The sequence below is a fragment of the Culicoides brevitarsis genome, chromosome 1 (assembly GCF_036172545.1).
Source record: "Culicoides brevitarsis isolate CSIRO-B50_1 chromosome 1, AGI_CSIRO_Cbre_v1, whole genome shotgun sequence".
Taxonomy (NCBI): Eukaryota; Metazoa; Arthropoda; class Insecta; order Diptera; family Ceratopogonidae; genus Culicoides; species Culicoides brevitarsis.
The window spans coordinates 19,591,729-19,612,774 of NC_087085.1; the positions used below are offsets into that span (position 1 = coordinate 19,591,729).

At 34.8% G+C, this 21,046-nt stretch overlaps 1 protein-coding gene across 1 annotated transcript; it reads right to left on the reverse strand.

Moving 5' to 3' along the window:
* Positions 1–21: 21 nt before the first annotated feature.
* Positions 22–20,728, reverse strand: LOC134837405 (dynein axonemal heavy chain 8). Its single transcript, XM_063852780.1, has 14 exons — positions 20,534–20,728; positions 19,110–20,471; positions 17,801–18,171; positions 16,576–17,747; positions 15,526–16,062; positions 14,626–15,128; positions 14,317–14,569; positions 11,063–14,266; positions 8,195–9,479; positions 6,149–7,199; positions 1,880–5,012; positions 1,644–1,822; positions 376–756; positions 22–321 (listed from the first exon to the last, which is right to left on the reverse strand). The coding sequence occupies exons 1-14, from the start codon at positions 20,726–20,728 to the stop codon at positions 22–24; spliced, it is 13,926 nt and encodes a 4,641-aa protein (XP_063708850.1).
* Between the last annotated feature and the right edge of the window lie 318 nt (positions 20,729–21,046).

The following is a 21,046-nucleotide window of genomic DNA, read 5'->3' on the forward strand; positions in this document are numbered from 1 at the left end:
ATTTATTTTCCTAAAATTTAATTATTTCGTGTCACATAATAATGCAACACCTCGTAAAACCCAATGATCCGGACCTTTAGTCTCATCCGGAGGACAATTAAGCCACAAGGGAGTAATAAAATTCAAATCTGTTCGATTTTTCTTCTTGTAAACCGGACATTCGTACAATTTTGGGCTTTTTGGACTCGTGGAGTGAATAGCATCAATTAAAACAACTGGCATCAGAGTATAAAGAACTTTGTTTGTGGACTCTGTTAATTGCGTTCGTCTTCTATTCCATCCAGCACCATCCAGATAAAGACCGTAAACATAAACGCCCTCCTAAAAAATAAATTTTTTGGTGATAAAACTTTAAAAATTTAAAAAAAATCTTACAGCTGGTGGAGTTTTGCATTCTTCTGCCATGATATCGAGTACTTTGTTATTCAGCGCTACTTGATCCAAAGGCCATTGATGCAAGCGAGCGACTTCTTGCTTCATTGCAGTGAGAAATCCTTGCGGATTGAAGAAGCCCGTCATCCAGAACATGTTTGGACGTCCCTTGAAGCACCACGTTCGGAATTGATTGTTTCGTTCGATGAGTTCGGTGAACCAAAAACCGATAGAAGATGAGGTCCAACTGCCACGAAGCCAAACGGAAGGCACACGAGCGTCATAAATGTTGTCCAAGGCGTCGCGTAGTTGGTCGTTCATGATGATGGAACCTTCGATTGCAAGTAAAAGTTCTTGTAAGGTGATGCGGACAACGGTGATGATCTGAAAATTAACAAAAAAATTTAGTGAGGGAGCTTTAAGACTTTTTGTTGGAAAAAAATTGTTTTGAAATACTTATTATTATTGATAATTTTTTAAAATCAATAATTTTTTAACTTCAAAAATTTCAAATTTGAAAATTATTTAAAAAAAAAAATCAAAAAAAATCCAGGTGAAAATTTAGGTCCAAAATAATTCTTTTTTTCAAAATTCAAATTTTTGACATTTTTTTGTGTAAAAAAATAGAAAACAAGACAAGAGTGGTCAATTTTTATTTATTTTAAATTTTCGAAAAATTATTTTCAATTGTTTTCTATTAAATTGACCTGAACTTTCTTTAACTATTTTCTAGTAATTTTATGATTTTTTTGAATTTAAAAAAAAAAAAATAATTGTAAAATTAAAAAAAAAAAAAATTAAAAAAAAATTAAATCAATTTTGATTTAAACTTTTTTTTAATGCCCCATTGGAAAAACCAAACTTTTGAAATTCAAGAATTCAGAAAAAAAAATAAAAAAAATTTTAAAATGTTTTTTTTTTCAAATTAAAATTTTTGATATATAAAAAATATAGATTGGTCAATTTTTTAAAATTTAATTCATAAATTTTAAGTATTTTCAATTTTTTCTATTTTAATTTAATGAAATTTTTTTCTTTAATTCTTGTCTTACAATATTTTCTAGTAATTTTTATGATTTTTTTTTTTTTGAATTAAAAAAAATTTATTAAATTAAAATTAAAGAATTAAACAATTTTAATTGATTAAATTAGGTATTAAATAGTCAGGATTAAGAAGATCTATTAAATAAAATTTTTTATAAAAAGTATTTCAAAACTTTTTTTGTCCCCTTGCATTTCAGAAAAAAATTATGAAAAAAATAAAATAAAACCTTTTGAATTCTGTCAATTTCCTGCCTCAAAAAGATGTTCATGGAGTTCAAATGTCCCATTTGTCGCAATCTCTCTTGAACCTCAAACGGATCGTAATTTGGTGGCAGCTTCGATAACATATCATTTGCTAATCTAGCGACTACTTGTTCTCGTGTTTCACCTCCTCCGCCGCTAGATTCTATTAAAAATCGTTTAGGTTCAGAAATTTATTCAAAAATTCAAATTTTTTAATCACCTTTTGGTTGAATCGAAAGAATCGTATCCAAAATCAAGTCCGTTGTATTAGTCTGATACGTAATATCAGCATTCAAATGCAATCCATAAACCCCCGGAGGATCAATTTCCGCCATTTGTTCAATTTCCGCCAAATATTCCTCGATATTTTTGTACGTCATGATTTTATATCCCGTGTAAAACTCCGTGCCTTCCTCAAACATTTGATTTTTAAAGTAAAATCTCGCAAATGTATTCAATAATCTCTTGTCATAATCATCTGTGACACGTCCTCCATACTGAACTTCACCCAACATGTAACGAATTGCAGGCCAACTCAACGTTTTTCCCGGTGCCAAGTCATCCAAGTGATTTTGCATGAAGTAACACGACGCCAACCAATCTGCCGAGTTGAATTCATACGGAATATTCCATCCGAGCGGACCAAATTTACGTCTTTCTTGCACAATTGTATGCAAAAATGACACGCCAAAGATCAGTGGGAGGTAAAATGGTGACTCGCTATGTTCCAACATGTCTGTCCCCATCGTTCCGTAAGTTCTTTTCAATCCAGCTCTCACTCCCGATGGCGGTTCGTTCGTGAATTTGATCGAAAGTTGCAACAAAGTGATGGGGAAATCGTTGTGAACCTCAGTCGTGATCCAAATACGAAAATCTTCGTGAAATCCGGTGCCTTCTTTCTCGAATTCCATTATTTTTAGGGTAAGTTCGTTCATGTAATCGAGTCCCAAGTGACAATTTTGCAGCAAAACCCAAGATCCATTTTCCGCGGAATCCTGTATGAGTTTCCTCGCATGAATTTCCTGTCCTTGTCCCATGGAGATGCAACTAACTTTCATCCCGTTGATTTTGGCGAGTTTCTCAATACTTTGCGTCGGATCCGAGCCCATCGACAAGAAACAAATGATCGGAGTTAATGGACGTGACTCCTGCAGCAACAAATCATAGTCAACAATCACCGGATCAGCAAATCTCGCACCGAGAGACGATTTAATGTACTCCCTACTTTGCGACAATGTTCGATCGGGACACCAAGTTCGAATTATTAACAACTTCCGGAACACATCGAGCTCATGATAACTTCCCGGATACAATTCCTTCTCGGGCGCGGGCTTTTCAAACCAGAATTTCCACTGTTTTTCGTTGTTCGTGACACTTTCCAAGATGCTCGAGAACGGACGAAGGTTCGAAAGTTGCACCAAATTCAACCACGTGACGTCCGTGATCCATTTAAAGGGCTTCGGGGGACACGTGTTGATGTCCAAAGCAGCTCCTCCTTTGATAAACGTTTGAAATTCCTCATGAGTCACCGCGTTTCGGTCCAAATCGATGTTCAAAGCCATCAAGATAACGAACAAAAATTTGTGGATTTCATACAAACCACGTGACTTGTACTTGAAAATGTCGTAAGTCAAGTATTCGATGATAAAAGCGATCCGTTTCTGCGTAATGGGACTTTTTTCGCTTTCGGCCATCGAAATATCGAATCTTTCGAGGAATTGAACGAGTGAAGTTTGGTACATGCAATTCACGAGAGCCATGGTACAGATGAGGAAATATAAAACACTGCCTCGGGTGGCGACGGGACGATATTCTTCACGAGCTGTGTTGATTTTTTTCTCGGTAACGACGGCAATTCGTAATTTTTCTTGCACCTCGGTGGATGTTTGTTTGCTGACGTTCAACATTTGGATGACACTGATGTCGTCGAGCAAGGAACCCTCAGTGGTTGACAATTTATGCAAGAGATTTTCTTCCAATTCTTGCATTTTTCGCTTGTTTGCGCTGACATCTTGCAACAAAGTCGTCCTTTCTGCCTCCAATTCGCGTTTTTCGGTGAGAATTACTCGTCCAAGCAACTGATCCTCGAGACCTTTCATGGTAACAGTGAAGTCAATGATGGAAGTTCTCGCGGAAACCTCAGGGGTGTATGAGGGATTTGCTAATTTTGTCGTTATAAAGAGGCGGAAGTTGTCGTCTACGTCAATTTCCTTATCGCCAACCTTCACTTTGTAACTATTTCCGACTTTTATGTGATTTTTCTCCAAAACGTTGTCCAATACGGGGTCAAGTTCTTCACCGACATCCTCAATTAGCATCGAATATCCCAAAGAAACGCAATCTTCGATGATATTTCGGAAGTTTTTATCGTTCAACGACGTGACTCGTAAGTTGAAATTCTTCTCTTTTTGCAAAATCCATAATTTTCCTTGAGATTGCGGATCGATAAGCAACGGGAATCGACTTGCTTGTGTCACAATGATGCCATTTTGGATGGAAAGATCGTCATTTGGCAGTCCTTGCAAGTTCCATTCTCCGATCGTGGCACTGTCGACCAAGCTGTCGATGATATTGATGTTCGCTGATATCGGAATTTTGCGACTCACGATCTCGGCTTGCCATTTTTTGAGCAAAGAATTGCGATATTCTTGATTAAAAGGACCCGTGTACGATAAAAATCCCGTGAGAATCATCGTGTCGCCAACGAGACGTTCCGTTTCGCTCTTAAATTGCGCAGATTGTTCCGTCCAACGAACATTTTCGCCTGCCAAGCCGGTAATTAAGGCAACTGCTTGATTCATTTTCTCCTGAATCGCGTTAAATTCGTCTCTGGCTGCTTTTTCTTTCGCTTCAGCTTCCTGTTTTTGACGCGTGGCAGCTGCTGCTTCTTCTTCCTTTTCCGCCAAGAGTTTTTGGGCTTTTTCGAGCTTTTCTGTGGCTTTTTGACTGCGTTTTTCTTGAATCGCTAAATTATTTTTTAACGGAATCACGTCTTTGTTGACGTTGTAGAATTTGACCATAGCAACTGTCCACACGAGAACTCCTTTTAAGTTTTGACACGAATATTCGGCGTCTTTTTCGTTGTATTTCGGATGTCGCAAGTAAGGTTGCATCAAGTCAATATCTTCTGCGGTGATGCCATCACCATTGAAAGTTTTCATCCTTTCGTAGAAGCGATCGCCCCATGCTTTCTTGATTTGGGCTTCAGAAGGTTGAGGAAATCCGGTTTCAGCGATGGTAACTTTGTCCAATTTTTCTTTGAAGAGAATTAAACAAACATCCATAATGGTCATGATCATCGGAGAGGGATTTCGGAGGACACGCAAGTTATCGATGTCAGCTTTGGAGAAACTCTGAAATGAAAAATTATGATTTTTTTATTTTTTTGTGAGAAAAACATTTTAAGTCAAAAAATAAGTCGACTTAAGACTTAACGTTAATACTAAGTCAAAATAAACGGGACTTAAAATAAGTTAACTTTACTCAGACCTTTTGAAAAATTTAAAATTTTTACATTTTTGGAATTTTTTTGAATAAAAAAATCATAAAGTGTAATGGAATATACCAAAGAATAGTTAAATTTGCTTAAACAAGACGTTTTCTATTAAATACAGGTGAAAAAATTTTTAAAGTCACGTGACCAAAATAATTTTTTTTTCAAAAATTTGAATTTTGTAAGATTTTGTTTAATTTTTCTCTAATTTTTGAAATATTTTTGAAAAAAATCAAAAAGGATGTAAAAATCAAAAAAAAACGTTAAAAAACGTTTAAATACTTTCAAAAAAAAAAAATGGAGCGGCCGAATAAAAAAATATAAAAAATTTAAAAAAAATTTTGCCAAAAAAAAATATGGCATAAAATGAAAAAAATTTTTTCCCCCTAAACCATTTTAAAATAAAATTCGGGAGACAAAAAAAAAATAAAGTTTTGAAATATTTTTTCGCCTAAAATGCAAAATTTCAATCAATTTTTGAGTTTATGTTTTTTGTTAATTTTAAAATTGTTCAAGATTATTTTTTAAAAGTTTAATAATAATTTTTCATAAAAACAACTGTCAAATAATTTATAAAAATAATTTTTTTGAAAAAAATTTTAGAGTAGTAAATTCATGTTATTTTAAAATTTTTACAAAGTTTCTAAAATATTTATCAAATATTTTTTTTGAAATGAAAAAATTATCAAAAATAGTAAAAAAACGGTCAATTTTAATTAAATTTTCAACTTTTTTTTTATTTTGCCCCTTTGGATTTTTGACTTTCGAAATGAAACTGAGGACAAAAAGTTCAAAAAATTTGGAGAGACCTTAAAATCTTATGTCTATTTTAAAATTTTTTTTTTGTCTAAAATTTCTTTTAAGCAATTTAAGTTTAAAAAAAAAAAATTTTTAACTTTTTTTTTTCAAAATTTTGTCAAAAATTAATTAATTTTTATTTAATGTTAAACCAAAGCTTAAGTTTAGGTTATAAAATTTTTTGAAAAAATAACTTACATTTAAGGCTTTTTGTGCTTCTTGCAATGCTGGCAATGCTGCTTCAAGCATCTCCTCTGCCACAGCCTTTTCTTGCGTTATTTGCTCGAAAAGTGCTTCCAACTTTTGATTTTGCGCCATCACCTCGTCCTTGATTTTTCCCGCAGCCTCCTCGGCAGCCGCTGCCACGATCATAACTTTCTCCGCTTCTTCCGTAATTGCTTTGATGACTTTATTTTTTACTTCCAGCTCTTTTTTCAGCACATCCACCGCTTCCGAAGCCTCCACAAGTTTAATCAAGCCATTTCGCATGCGTTCCGCCAACATGTCAATATGAGCCTTCTTCGATGCGTACAATTTCTTATAAGAATCCAAAAATGACAAAAATGATTTTGGCGTGACGTGAGCTTGTCGCCTAAACCGATCGTAGTACTCGGAACACGTTTGCGAGACAATTTCTTGAATGATCGCCATAACTTCCATCGCTTGCGATTTCACTTCCGGTGTGCAAACAATATCGAAATTCTGCAGAAAATGTTGCGAAACGGCAATCAGAGCTTCTGTCGGCCATTTTTGGAAGTAATCCATCGTGCAACCGGAAATCAATCCAGGGAACTTGAGAGCTCGATTTCGGAATTTCTCTCCAACGGGCGAGAAACACAAAACGACGTGAATATTCGCGCGAGATCGAGTGATGAAAAAGTCGTACAAATTATCCAGCGTTGGTGGGCGTTTGGGATCGACTTTTTTCATGACGGCGATTAGTTCGTTCAAAATTTCATCCAGCTCGTCTTTGGGAAAGAGATTTGCAATTTCGCCAGAACTTAAAATATTGTTCAAATATTCGAGGAAACTTTCGTCTTTGATTTCGTTGTCGGTGAAAATGAAGGAAATTCCTTGGCCTTCGAGACCGGCGACGCGATAAATGTATTTTAGGTCTTCGCATAAATTTTGAACGTTGTACGAGCGAGTCAGGGTGATTTGGTAGAATTTGTAGCCAGCGATAAATGATGCCAAGCGAGTTAAGGATTGTTTTCCTGAACCTCCAACACCGACGAGTAATGCATTTCCCCTAAAATTAAAAATAAAATAATTAAAATTTCGTAATTTTTCGTAATTGAGACCTTTTTCATTAAAATTTTTACTTTAGCCTTTAGGCCGCTCCAAATTTTTTCTGAACTTTTTATCCCATGCCCCATTTTAAAAGTCGAAAATCCAATGGGGCAAAATAAAAATAAAAAGTTGATAAATTCATCAAAATTTATCGATTTTCAGTATTTTTTCAAGAAATTTCCCAAAATTTAAAAAAAAATTGCAATTTTTTAAAATTCCTGTATTAAAAATCGTATTTTAACATGAATTTTCTTCTTTAAAAATTTTTTCAAAAAAAATATTTTTCAAAATTTTTGACAGTTATTTTGATTTTTTTTTTTGTTTAAATTTTTAACTTGAAATACTCTAAGATCAATTTTAAATTATCAAATCTCAATATTTTTACCATAAAAATAACTAAAATATTGATTAATCGCAAAAAACTGTTAAAATTTTGTCATTTTGCATGAAAAAGTATTTCAAAACTTTTTTTTTTATTTTTTTTATTTCCCATTTTGAAAAAAAATTTTGGGACAAAAAGTTCAAAATAAATTTGGAGCTGCCTTAATGACAGATAAAATTGTTGGTCGAATTAAAAAAAAAAAAAATAAAAAAAAATATTTTTGAAGTTTTTTTAAAAAAAAAATTTAACAAAATTTTATTTTTTTTACCAAAAATTTTAATAATTATTGCGGTAAAAAATTCAAGAGAATGGCCCCATTTTTTCAGAAATTTTGTTTTATTTATGAAATTTTGCATTAAAATTTTTTTCACGTGAGTATTTTTATGATTTTCTCAAAAATTTCTTTAAATTTCCAAACTTTGATGGCTCATTGATTCAATTTTTCAAAATTTTGATGTCAAAAGTGAGAAAAATGATAAAATTTCACGAAAATTTTTTTTTCAGCAAAACAAACTTTTTTTTTGTGGCATTTTCAAACGTACCTACTTTCATAGCGAAGAAAAATTTCTTACCTCGGTGTCCGAATAATTCTCGAAATGATGATCAAATGCACCAAAGCATCTCGGAAAAACACAAGATCCATATTTGCTCCTCTTATTTGCTCGTTAAACTGACTCATGTACATCAGCACTCGTTGTGTCGTTTCCTCATAACTTGGGAGCTCTTCATAAATTTTCGGTGGTTCAAGCGAGACATCTTCATCTTCCTCTCCCGTTGGTTCTAACGGATCGCGTAAGAAATCCACAAAGTACGTATCTTCTGCTGGAAAATGCTCTTTATGCTCGGGAATCATCTGCTCCATCACTGAATCCATGGCGGAAACGAACCATTCGCGATCTTCAAAGGTCGTGAACCGATCGTGGATGACCCGGAGACACTCGTGTCGCCACAATTTCAACAAAGTTTCAATTTCCTGACACTCTGGTCCCTTAATTGTCAACATTCCTTCCCAAATGCGAGACAAATCTCTCAAATTGAAGACATAATGGAACTTGGCGGGTGTCGGGAGCATCTTAATTTTGGTTCGTTGCCACAAAACTCGCGTCAGGGGAATCAATTTCGGCACAAAATTGACAATTTCAGCATTAAATCGTGTCGCGCAGAAATATCCCGTGCCAATAACGGTAAAAATTTTATCCATCGAACGATCACTCGGCAAGGTACAGTTGAAAATATTAAATTGCCGCTTCAATCGTGGCGGAATATCGTTCCGACCGCCTCCCGGATGAATCATCGCTGCCATCAACTGAATGTCGAGTATCGTGGAAAAGTCTCCCGGTCGATCGAGTGAATAAAATCCCTTGCATTCCATGAGTTGTCGCACAATTTCGTTCGTAATCTGGTCTCCCCACTCATTGATCACCGGCATGTTGATGTCATCGATAAAAACTGTCATTTTTCGTTGTTGCGGCGGACCGTAAGTCGTTCCCACGCGTTTTTCCACGTACGATTCGATAATTCGTTGGAACATATTTGGCGTTGTGGCGGATGAAAAATTGAAACTTTTGTACAAATGATATTCCGGGTCGTAAGCACTCGTGTAAGTTTTGATCATGACAGTTTTTCCTGTTCCTTGCTCGCCGATCAGCAAAACGGCTTTTTCTTGTTTCGCAATGAGATCAATTAAGTAAGCGGTTCGCACGTTATCGACATTGGGGACTAAAATGCTCGAATAATCGGGAACGGAGTCGTCGGGGTAGATGAATTCCTTGACACGTTGATTCCAGTGTTCCCATTGACCAGTTTCGGAAACGACAAATTCGAAAATTGATTCGCCGTCCTCAAGTTTGGGCCATTCTAGAAAAGCGAAATTATTTTAGATGAAAAGATTTTTCATTTTTTTTTTTAATTTTAGGCTTAAAACCAGGGGCGTAGCAGGGCGAAAATTTTTGGGGAGGCAAACAGAACAAATAAAATTTTTTATCCTCAAATTCTGAAAAATTTCTTTGCCACTGCTTAAAACTGATCAAAAATGGGTTGAAAATTGACTTGAAAAATTTATCACCATTCGTGTGTCAAAATGGTGATAAATTTTTTTCATCAAAAATCGCCGAGATTTGAATGGAAATCATCTTTAGAATGAATATTTATTCAATTTTAGCCATCACAAAAGTTGACTTGACTTGAAAAATCTCAAGACCGTTTTTCTTTTTTTTTCGAAAAAACGGTCAAAAAAGATTTTGATGGAAAAGAATGAATATTTATTCAATTTTTCAAAAAAAGTTGATTAAAACTTGAATATTTATTAAATTTTGGCTTTGACTTAAAATCTCAAGACCGTACATGCTTCAAAAATCGAAAGATTTTCATCTTTGAATGATAGCTTTGAAATCCAACAAAAGTTGATTAAAACTTGACTTGAAAAATCTCAAGACCGTTTTTCTTTTTTTTTCGAAAAAACGGTCATGAAAAAAATTTTTTTTTATTTCTTCAAAAATCGAGGAGATTTTGATGGAAATCATCTTTAGAATGAATATTTATTCAATTTTAGCTTTGAAATCCAACAAAAGTTGATTAAAACTTGACTTGAAAAATCTCAAGACCGTACTGCTTCTCATGCGAAAACATTTTCATGAAAAAATTTTTTTTTATTTCTTCAAAAATCGAGAAGATTTTGATGGAAATCATCTTTAGAATGAATATTTATTCAATTTTAGCTTTGAAATCCAACAAAAGTTGATTAAAACTTGACTTGAAAAATCTCAAGACCGTTTTTCTTTTTTTTCGAAAAAACGGTCATGAAAATTTTTTTTTTTATTTCTTCAAAAATCGAGAAGATTTTGATGGAAATCATCTTTAGAATGAATATTTATTCAATTTTAGCTTTGAAATCCAACAAAAGTTGATTAAAACTTGCTTTGAAAAATCTCAAGACCGTACTGCTTCTCATGCGAAAACATTTTCATGAAAAAAAAAAATTTTTTTTTTATTTCTTCAAAAATCGAGGAGATTTTGATGGAAATCATCTTTAGAATGAATATTTATTCAATTTTAGCTTTGAAATCCAACAAAAGTTGATTAAAACTTGACTTGAAAAATCTCAAGACCGTTTTTCTTTTTTTTCGAAAAACCGGTCATGAAAAATTTTTTTTTTATTTCTTCAAAAATCGAGGAGATTTTGATGGAAATCATCTTTAGAATGAATATTTATTCAATTTTAGCTTTGAAATCCAACAAAAGTTGATTAAAACTTGACTTGAAAAATCTCAAGACCGTTTTTCTTTTTTTTCGAAAAAACGGTCATGAAAAATTTTTTTTTTATTTCTTCAAAAATCGAGGAGATTTGAATGGAAATCATCTTTAAAATGATTATTGAATTAATTTTAGTCTTGAAATAGAAAATTAAAAACTTTAAACTAAAAAATAAAAAAAAAACTTACTCATTTTCGAAGGATGTGCCATCACAAAAGCCGCCAATTTATCCCGATCTTCTAATTCCAACACGGCTCCAAGAGACCACATCAGCGCAAAAAGGAAAAGTCGTTCGACATGCCCAGCAGAAAAGACAAATGTATCATCGTCTGTTTGCAATAATCCATCCAACAAGTCGCAACATTGCCGAATATACATCGCTTCAATAATTTTCATCTTTGCCTTCAACCGAGTTTGAACAAAAGTATGCAGCTCATCGTAAATATTTTGTTTAAAGAAGAATCCCCGTAAAATATCCGCCTGCTCACTCGGTCTCGTCTTCAGCCAACCCTCCAAAATCGGACTCCATTTCATGACCGAAGCCGAAATAAAGATCATTCCCATCCGACTAACGGTAGCTGGCGACGCATTATCCACGTTATCCGGTTCAAACACTAATTTACAATTTGGCGCCATCACAATTCGATCGCCGTTCGCCAAAGTAAGCGTTTTATTGTCATCCAACACGGAATTTAAATTTTCAATCCAAACCGCATCAACGGGACCATCAAGTACGAGCCAACAAAACTCGGTAGGCTTAATTTTGAGTGTTCTCCGCCACAAAGTACTGAAAATCCCGTCAGTCCAATCGTTTGTAGCAACATCGAGTCTTCCAAACATCTGTGGCGCGGTAATTGCTTTCGGATTCATCCTCATTTCTCGATGCGGCTGCCCACAAATCGTGAAACTACGCAATAAGACGTTGATACTTTTGGTTTTTCCGGCTCCCGTTGGTCCTAAGGTCATTAATCCATGCCGCACGAGAGACGTTTCATAAAGTTGCACCACTTTTAGGTTAAATTCATCGTGATTTACGAGTCCCATTTCGTCACAAGAGGTCGAAATTGCCTTTTGAAGCTCTTTGTAAGTAGCTGTACTGAGTTTAATGCCACGGAAAAGATCTTCAATCAAACTTTTGAACAGTGGCTCATCTTCATCTACGAGTTTTGAGACATTCATGTCACGCAAAACGCGCATCACGATGGTATCTTCAGTGTCAGTGGGGTTTGCTCGCTTCTGGGCACCCAACGTTCGAAGTACTGACAAAATATTTCGAAGTCCAAAGTCATAATGAACTTGTTTCGAGAGTTGTTCCTCACACAATTTGTATAAAACGAAGAATTTCCGCGCCAATTCGACGTTGTTGATGAATCCACATGACGCTAATTTGACTCGCATGATAATTTGTCGATCGGGAACCATCATAGCGACCGATCTAAACATAATTTTCAAGTTTTCCGGGAGTTCTTGACGTCCCGCATACCCAGGATTCATCGTAATAAAGAGTCCAAACTCCGGATTTAGTGAGACAACGTCGCCATCCGAGAAAATAAACTCTTTTTTCTTCATCCGACGTGCCATGAGGACGATATAAATTTGTTGGGCCGCTACTGACAACACTGGTAACTCAATTCTGTTGAATTCGTCGAAGCATCCCCAGGAACCTGACTGCGCAAGTCCTTTGTAAATCCTTCCTAAGCCTCTGAAGTCCATTTGATCGGAACAATTGAAGACAACGACCAATTTTCCCAGCGCTCGTCCCATATCCTTGGTGGTTTCGGTCTTTCCGGTACCAGCGGGGCCTGCAGGAGCGCCTCCGAGTGACATACCGATCGCTTGAGCCAAGGTGATGTAACAACGATCCGTTAACGGGGTAATAGCTAAACGTTCAACGACTCCCAGGTACTCGTTTTGGTACAAAAAATCCACGTCGGTAATTTTTACGGTAATATCGTCAGTATCGAACTCGTAATAGAACCTCGCTTGCTTTTGCCACTCAAAATCGTTGGAATTTCGGATTTTCAAGCGATATAAATCGTCGAAGATGTCTCTTTGATGCACGTGGATCGTCACCATGGTCTCAAAAATGATCCGTTGGAGCTTTGTCAAGTCCTTGACCGTTAAAGCGATCAATTCGTTCAATAAATTGTTCGTTTTTTCGTTGGTTTTCTTCATGATCGTCTTGTCGGTGCGACTTTTTCTTAAAGCAAACTCCGAATCACGTGTCCAAAGTAACTGAACTCCAATTAAACCTGCTTGCCCGGGAAAATTTTGGAAGCCGGTGATGAATTCGAACTCAGGATCGCTTAAACTTTGCGCCATTTGTGCTAAAATTCCCTTAATTGACTCTTGCATCGCTAACAATAGTTTTCCGAGCCAAATTTCGACTCCGCCAGTGCAAATTACTTGTTTATCAGCTTCTAACGGGATTCGTTCGCCATTTGCCGAGAGTAAAGCGATTATTTTATCGGGACGTTCCTTGTCGAATTCAACTTTAGCAACGGCATCGAAGATGCTTAAAAGATGCGGTTGGATCGCCGCTGGATTTGAGGCTTGTCCGAGGATTTCCAGCATCACTGGGTCCGAAATGAAGAAGAAACGCGGGAAAATCAAGCGTTTTGACTCCAAATATCCCGTTAAAGCCTTTTGACATGCCTCGAGTTGTTCCAGCAAAAAATTCAACGATGACGAGACAATATCATCGTCCGTGCAAACCGCTACCACGTTCGGGATTTCATGCGCTCGTATCATTATCTTATCGCGCCATATCTTGTCGATGTTGGAAAAGCGTTTTGCCTCAGCGGGAAGTTGTTTTGCGATGTCCCCACCAACGAAGACAGCTTCCAAGTACATCCACAAGTTTTGCACGATCAACCATTTTTCTAAAACTTCACCGGTTGTCACGAGTTTCCATAACCAAAGTAGAATTTCCTTCTTAAACGGGGCGTTGTAACGATTACTTGCGAGAGAATTCATGATCATGATGCTATCTTCGAGCAACGAAATTATTTCGATCGCTTCCTGAGCTTTTATGAGCAATTCTCGTCCTTTAAAAACGGAAAATTGGATGTTTACATTGGACCAGTCGCTGATTACTTGCTTGAGTTTCGCTTCAATGTCCTTTTCTTTATTGGCGCCAACGCAAATGTCCTCAATGTCGTCTTTGAATTGCAGCAGAGGCGCTTTCATGACATCTCCCAATAAATAAGAAGGTGATTCAACGTCTAATTTGGTGTTTAACGTATTTTCCAAGCGCTCCCAATGACGATCTTTCATGCCTTCGCCCGCCATGAGCTCCAAAAGTGGACAAGAATCACTAAAGTCGTCGATTTTTTTCTTGAGTTCAATGAATGCGGGCCACGTTTTCAGTCCGGGAGGCAAACGACGACAATCTAAAAGTGGAAAATTGAAAGAATTGAAGAAAAATTTAAAGAAAACGAACCATTTTGGAACTGCGTGATGCGGGAATTGATGAATTCGATATCAACGTTCATCCAAGAAGTCTCGAAGAAGCTGTCAATGTCGGACATGACACGTAAATACAACGAATAGAGTTTCTCCAGTAAGTTAAATTCGCGTTTTCGTTTGATGAGGATCGGATATTCGTTGATTGGAAGTCCAAAAAGTTTTTCGCCACTTTCGTACATCTCATATTTGCGCCATAGCTCGTCGAAGCGACCTTTGAGCAAGAGACACTAAAAATTTTTCATCAATTTTAAAATTGAAAATCATCAAAAATTTATTTTCTCACCCTGTCACTTGCTTCTTTCGCCGCCAAACCAGGCACCATTGGTCCTTTTTCGTCGAAATCTCGGTCAAACTCCCCGACTTCTTCGTTGAACTTGGCAACGCCTTCAGTTAATTCCACTTGTAACGGTTCCTGTAAAGCTAAAATTGTGCGATGAACGTTTTCGGCGCCACTCATCATGTTTGTGAAATTGTAACGGACGCCTTCGACACGTTCCATTTCCTCAAAGGGGACTTCAATGTTGAATTTGTACAAAAGAGCGTAATTTTCTTCAATTGTGCTGATACTTTTGTCAAATTGGTAGAAAACGCTGCTGATCTGGTCGAGACAAGTCATTGCAAGACGAACATCGTCCAAATCTTGTAATTTACGGTTGAGAGTTTTGACATGTTCCGTGATGAATTCCGAAATTTCTTCCATGACTTTTTTGTTTTTTTCGCGAAGTTCTTGGGCGAGGAGGTTTTTCCACTGTTTTGATTCGTGGGCGATTGCTTCGATTGCGGGAGCTGAAAAAAAAATTTTTTTATCAAAAAACACAAAAAATAATAATTGACGTGAAATTTTGTATGACTCAAGCTTAATTTTTGGAATAAGTCACTTAATTTTTATGTTTTTAAAAAGTTTTTGACTTAAGCGTTAATTTTTTTTTACTTAAGCTTAAGACTTAATACTTTTCGACTATTTTTGCCAAAAAAAAAATTTTTTTTCGAAAATTTTTGATTTTTTTTTCTTTTTGACTTAATGACTTAACATAACTTAACTTGACTTAAAGTGATTTTTTCTTAAGTTTAAGTTTTTGACCCTGAAATCGACAAAAAATTATAAAAAAATTCTTACTCAAATCAATTTGAATCGCTTTTATGTTCTTCAAAGGCGGTATCGCCTCAATTTCCTCCGTATTACGAGAAAATTCATAAAATTTATCTCGAATATCGACTGTTAGTCTCTCAATTGGAGTCTTTTTGAACTTTGGATAAACATCGGGCTCAAGATCTTCCGGTTCTTTTGACGCCAGAAACTCATTGATGTCATCCAAGCGCGTTTCTCGCCACAAATATTCGTATTTGTCATACAAGCTCTGTAAAAATTCATTAATTTCTCGATCGAGCACCAATACTCCTCCCTCAAATGTCCCACGGAACGACCGAATTTCCTTGTGATCGTAAATTGTTTCGAAATAATTTCTAGGATGTCTCACTTCATCAAGTTGCTTTTTCAAAAGTTCTCGTGCCGGAGTCTTGGCTTTGCGTCCCCAAGTTGACACAGAATAACTTGCTTCAATGATATTTTTCACAATTTTCTCGTAATTGGAGTTCATTTCGTGCAAATCTGGACGAATTATGCATTGAGGGATGTCAAGCAAAGCATCTGTGCGGAAAATCGGTTGCACTGGTTGAATTTCTGATTCTTCGTCTTCACTGAAAAATATTAAAAATAATCATTAAAAAATTAAAAAAAAGTATAAATAATTAAAACAAATTTATAAAAAATTAAAAAATAAAAAAAATAATATTAAAACAAATAAAATTAAAAAAAATTAAAATTAAGGTTAAAATTAAAATTAAAATTAAAATTAAAATTAAAATTAAAATTAAAATTAAAATTAAAATTAAAATTTAAAATTAAAAAAATTAAAATTATAATTATAATTAAAATTAAAATTAAAATTAAAATTAAAATTAAAATTAAAATTAAAATTAAAATTAAAATTAAAATTAAAATTAAAATTAAAATTAAAATTAAAATTAAAATTAAAATTAAAATTAAAATTAAAATTAAAATTAAAATTAAAATTAAAATTAAAATTAAAATTAAAATTAAAATTAAAATTAAAATTAAAATTAAAATTAAAATTAAAATTAAAATTAAAATTAAAATTAAAATTAAAATTAAAATTAAAATTAAAAATAAAATAAATTTTGAGAAAAATAACTCACGTGAAAGTTCTTGAATGTTCCTTCAACTTTTCCAACGAAGATTTTGTGCATCTCACTAACGCCGCGATCATTTTTTGATTGTAATACGCAAAAATCTCCATACAATCGATGTGCATCAACGTCACGTCATATTTCAGTCCATCATATTCCTTAAAACGGAGTCTCTCATGTTCCTCCGGTCCCGGAAAAGAAACCGCTTTTCCAATTTTCTCAAAGGAAATCCAGTCATATTTATCCACAGGCTTCGGAAGTTCCGTCCTCCAGTTCTTATCATCAAGTTCTTCCATGGGAATCATGAATTTCGAACGACCTTGATCATCGATATCTGGAACTTGAATGACATCAACGAAACTATTGATCAATTCAATAACAGATTTCTCAATGGATTGCGAGTAAATTTCAAGTTTTCGTCCTTGTTGCATCCGGAAGTCACTATTAAGCTCGTAGAACTTTGCGCTGTCGATCGGCTCATCAGGCACGAGAATAAGTTTTATCCCTTCCACGACTTTGAGCTGTTTTTCAATGCGATTTTGTAAAATATCGTTCGCGCGTTTCATGAAACATTCGGTTTCGGTGAGGATTTTGTCGGTATTTTTGAGGAAAATTTCCATTTCTTGCGATAACCAAGTGATTGTTGATAATCCGGGAGCAAAAGCATTTTCCAGAGCCAAAAGTTGCATCCGCATCAGGTTCAAAAGTTGTATTGGGATACTTCGACGTAATTTATCATTTCTCGAAATTAATTCTTTGAGCACTTCCGCCACATTTAGCACTTTATGCTTGCAATATGTGAGAGTTCCCACTTGTTCCGGCACTTCCAAGCCCAGCTGCCACATCGCTTCCGTCTCTTTGATGACTTGCGGCACATATTCACTCAAATTCACTTGGAGCAAATTCGTGTCGGGATCTTTGACGAGAATTGGTTGTTCCAGCTTCGACCGAATTTGATCGGCATAATCGTACCAAGCTTTGTGATACAAAAGTTCGTAATGCAGCAGCACGGAAGACATGTAATTGTAATATTTGACACATAATTGAGCCTTTTTGTGTTGAATGACGCAATCGTTGGACTTCAAAGCTTCCATTGGCTCATTAATTCGTGCAAAAAGTGCGCGAGCCCATCGAATGCGACCAATAATTGACGATTGATTCCATCCCAGCGGCGGATCGTGACGCTTTTCGTTGTAACTAAAACACGAAAATTCATGAAAAAATTCGAAAATCGTTGAAATTTTACTCACATGTCCTTAACTGCCTCAATTTCCTTCTCCAACATCTGAGCAATGTCCAAATAACGTCTGTCCAAGCAGAGACAATCCAAGTTTAGGGCTTCGAATCGTTTCATGATCAATAAACGACTCTCACTTGTGGGTATTGGGAAGAGCATTTCTTTGACAAATTTCTGCATTTGTAGTTCCGTGACTTCGACTTCTTTTTGGAAGACGTTAAAATCTTCCGTTAAAAATTTATGTGGATCTACCAGAGGATCGTAAGGTTTTGTAGCGATCGTTTTATAAGCAGCTAAAATTCGTTCGTGGAAGACTTCCATGCCAGATATTTGGATGCGACCCAAAATTGAGTATTTGAGGTACGTTTCCAGGACGGTTTTTATCTAAAAAAAATTATTAAAAATTATATTTTCGAATTATTCCGAATTATTTTAAATTTTTAGTTTTAATTTTTTTTTAAATAAAAATAATTTAATTTAAACAACTTTTGTTTCGTAATTTTATTTTTTAAAATATTTTCTTTAAACTTTTTTAGTTCAAATATTGATTTTAGAACAATTTAATAATTTTTCCTGAAAAAAATGCGGGACCTTCACATCCAGAGTAACAAAAATCAATTAAATTTCATGAAAAAATTAATGAATAAAAAGAAAAAATTAAAAATACTTAATTATATATCATATTTAAAAAAAAAAAAAAAAATTAAATCATTTAAAAATGTTAGATATTTATTGTAAAAAATTCTAAACCCTGTCCATTTTATTTGAAAATTTAAAAATTTTAAAATTAATTTTATTATTTCTTAAAACATGAAAATTTGGCTTTGTTCAAAAATCATGAAAAATTTAAGAAAAAATATGAGAAAATTAAATTATTTTTAATTTAAAATTTTATTAAATTATTTCGCCCTGTTCAATATAATTTTGTGAAAAAAAAAATATTTTATAGAAAAAATCCGTAAAAAATACTTTTCTGGAACTAAAAGTTTTCGAAATCAAAATTTTTCTAAAAAGTCTCTTGAAAAAAATTAGAAAAAAAAATACTATTCAAATTATTAAAATTTCAATACCAATTTTTAATTTAAAATATTTTTTAACTTGCAAATTATAATGAAAACTCCTCAAAATAGTACAAATATTAATTAACGATTAAAATTCGTGTAAAGTTATATAAAATGAGAAAGAATTTCAAAGAGTACATATTACAAGTTTTTAAAAAATTTGGTTGAAATATTTAAAATAAGAAAAAATTTTGTGTTTGACCAAAAAAGATAAATTTTGAAAGAATTTATAAGAAAACAAATTAAATTAAATAATCTTACCATCTCAAGTCTCGTTAAAAAGGTATCATATTTCCCAAAAATGTACGAAAACGACCCTTCCCATGGTTCTTCGTTCGGATCGTCTTCCATTTGTTCGAGCGTGTAAGTATAAGCACTCACATAATGCTCCTTCAGTTCCTTACAATGTTCCATTTTATCAATTACCGCAGATTTCTTTTGATCCCAAATCGTTTTTGTTCCCTTCTCCGTCAAATATTGCCAGCACGCCAGAATTAGTTGATTTGTTATCTTCGTGATGAGTCCGACAATCGTTATCGAGTTGTTATAAAATGAAGAGTTCTTGTAAACGTTCCTTATCCCCATCATCAATCCCGGCAAGTAATTCTTTAACGTCGGCGGATCGCAACGATACAAAGGATCCCAAAACCGTTCAAGTAGTTCGACGTGCCGCACATTATCTCGTGCCTGATTTATCTCGCACGTGATGTAATTGTCCACTTCCTTCCATAATTGCACCAATTTCGAACGTGTCATTTTCAAGACAGTCAGGAAATTGTTAAATTCCTTTGTTTCGACAAATTCCACGATTGCGGTGTATTTTGCGAGAATATTTCTGCGGTACTCTAATTCATCCAAGGGTCCGACTGTCGCAGGATCTTGCTTGATTTGGTCTGTTTCTTGAATAACGGTCCGCATTTGGGTCAACCATCGTTTAAAGTGTTTCTCAACTTCAGCAACGCGATTTTTGTCACGTGAAGTCTCCAGAATTTGATGCGGCACCAACAAATGTCCTTTGTACAAGTCATGTGGCACTTCGAAAATTACCGAACGATCGAGATATTGCTCGGAACTGGTCATAAATCGCGTAAACATGTTGACTCCATGCAAAAATTCCATTTTGTGACTTTCTTTGGCATTACCGTAGTAGGCGGGATTTTTCAAGCCAATTTTTGAATTTTGGCCCAAAATTTGCTTCAATCCAGTCAGAACAGAGACAGATTTGTCCACTTCCAGCAGAAAAATTGTGACTTCATCGGGCAGCGTGGCAATTTCCAGTTGTTTGGCGCAATTTTGACGATAAGCGACGACACAACGTTCGGTCAATGGCACTTCTCCATCCGTGACGAAGCCGTTGACGACCTTTTCGTGTCGCAATTTGTACTGATATCGACCGGAATCGGGTCCAGGAGCGGGCATGAGTTGATAACCGACGACGATGAGAGGAATTCCGTCTTTTTCGAAGAAATTTTCTAGGATTTCAATGTAACGATCGCTGTCACAAACACCTTCAATGAGAATTTCCGGATCGACGTTCAGCAATTCGGCAGAAATGTCTAAAATGTAGCGCTCGCGTGACGTGATGAGTGAAAGGCGATCAGCTCGACGGTCCTTGGCTAAGGTCTGAAGTTAAAAAATATGAAAAAATGTAAAATTTATTATTTTTAAGCAAAAAAAGTACTTACCAATTGTTCTTTTGAGTCACTTTGGGTTTTCGGTGTCTGTGGAGGACTTTGCTTTCGTGATCTCACCAATTCCTGTATCCGTGTCGAGACTTGGAAAACTTCGCGAATCCTTTTTAAATTGTGTTCCGGGTCAAATTCGGGAATTTCGACATAACGAGCCGGTTTTTTCGGAGAGTCATCAGGGTCTTCGTCCATTTTTTCGATTTTTTTCTAGTTTTTTGTTGAAAATTAGGGCAGAAAAAAATCTTTAAAATATTTTATGAAGAAAAATCGATTTTGAAAAGTAACGGCCTACTTTGATTGTGAGTATTTGAATTTTGATGGAAGGTTCGTTGCCTACTTTTGAGAGCAATCTTTTGTTTATTGCATACATTTTAAAAATGTATCCTGCCGTTTCTTTTTAATTTCAAGAAAAACCATTTTTTAAATGCAAAAAAATATATTTTTAGTCGGAATTATGCTAATTAGTAATTTTTTTTTTAAAAGCAAAATTCAGACAAAAGATAAATATTT

Coding starts and splice junctions, on each gene's coding strand:
- LOC134837405 (XM_063852780.1), bottom strand. CDS start 20,728: ATGGACGAAGACCCTGATGACTCTCCGAAAAAACCGGCTCGTTATGTC. Junction 15,129..15,525: donor TAAATTTTATGAATTTTCTC/GTAATACGGAGG, acceptor TTTTTTTTTCAG/CTCCCGCAATCGAAGCAATC. Junction 1,823..1,879: donor TCTTTCGATTCAACCAAAAG/GTGATTAAAAAA, acceptor GATTTTTAATAG/AATCTAGCGGCGGAGGAGGT.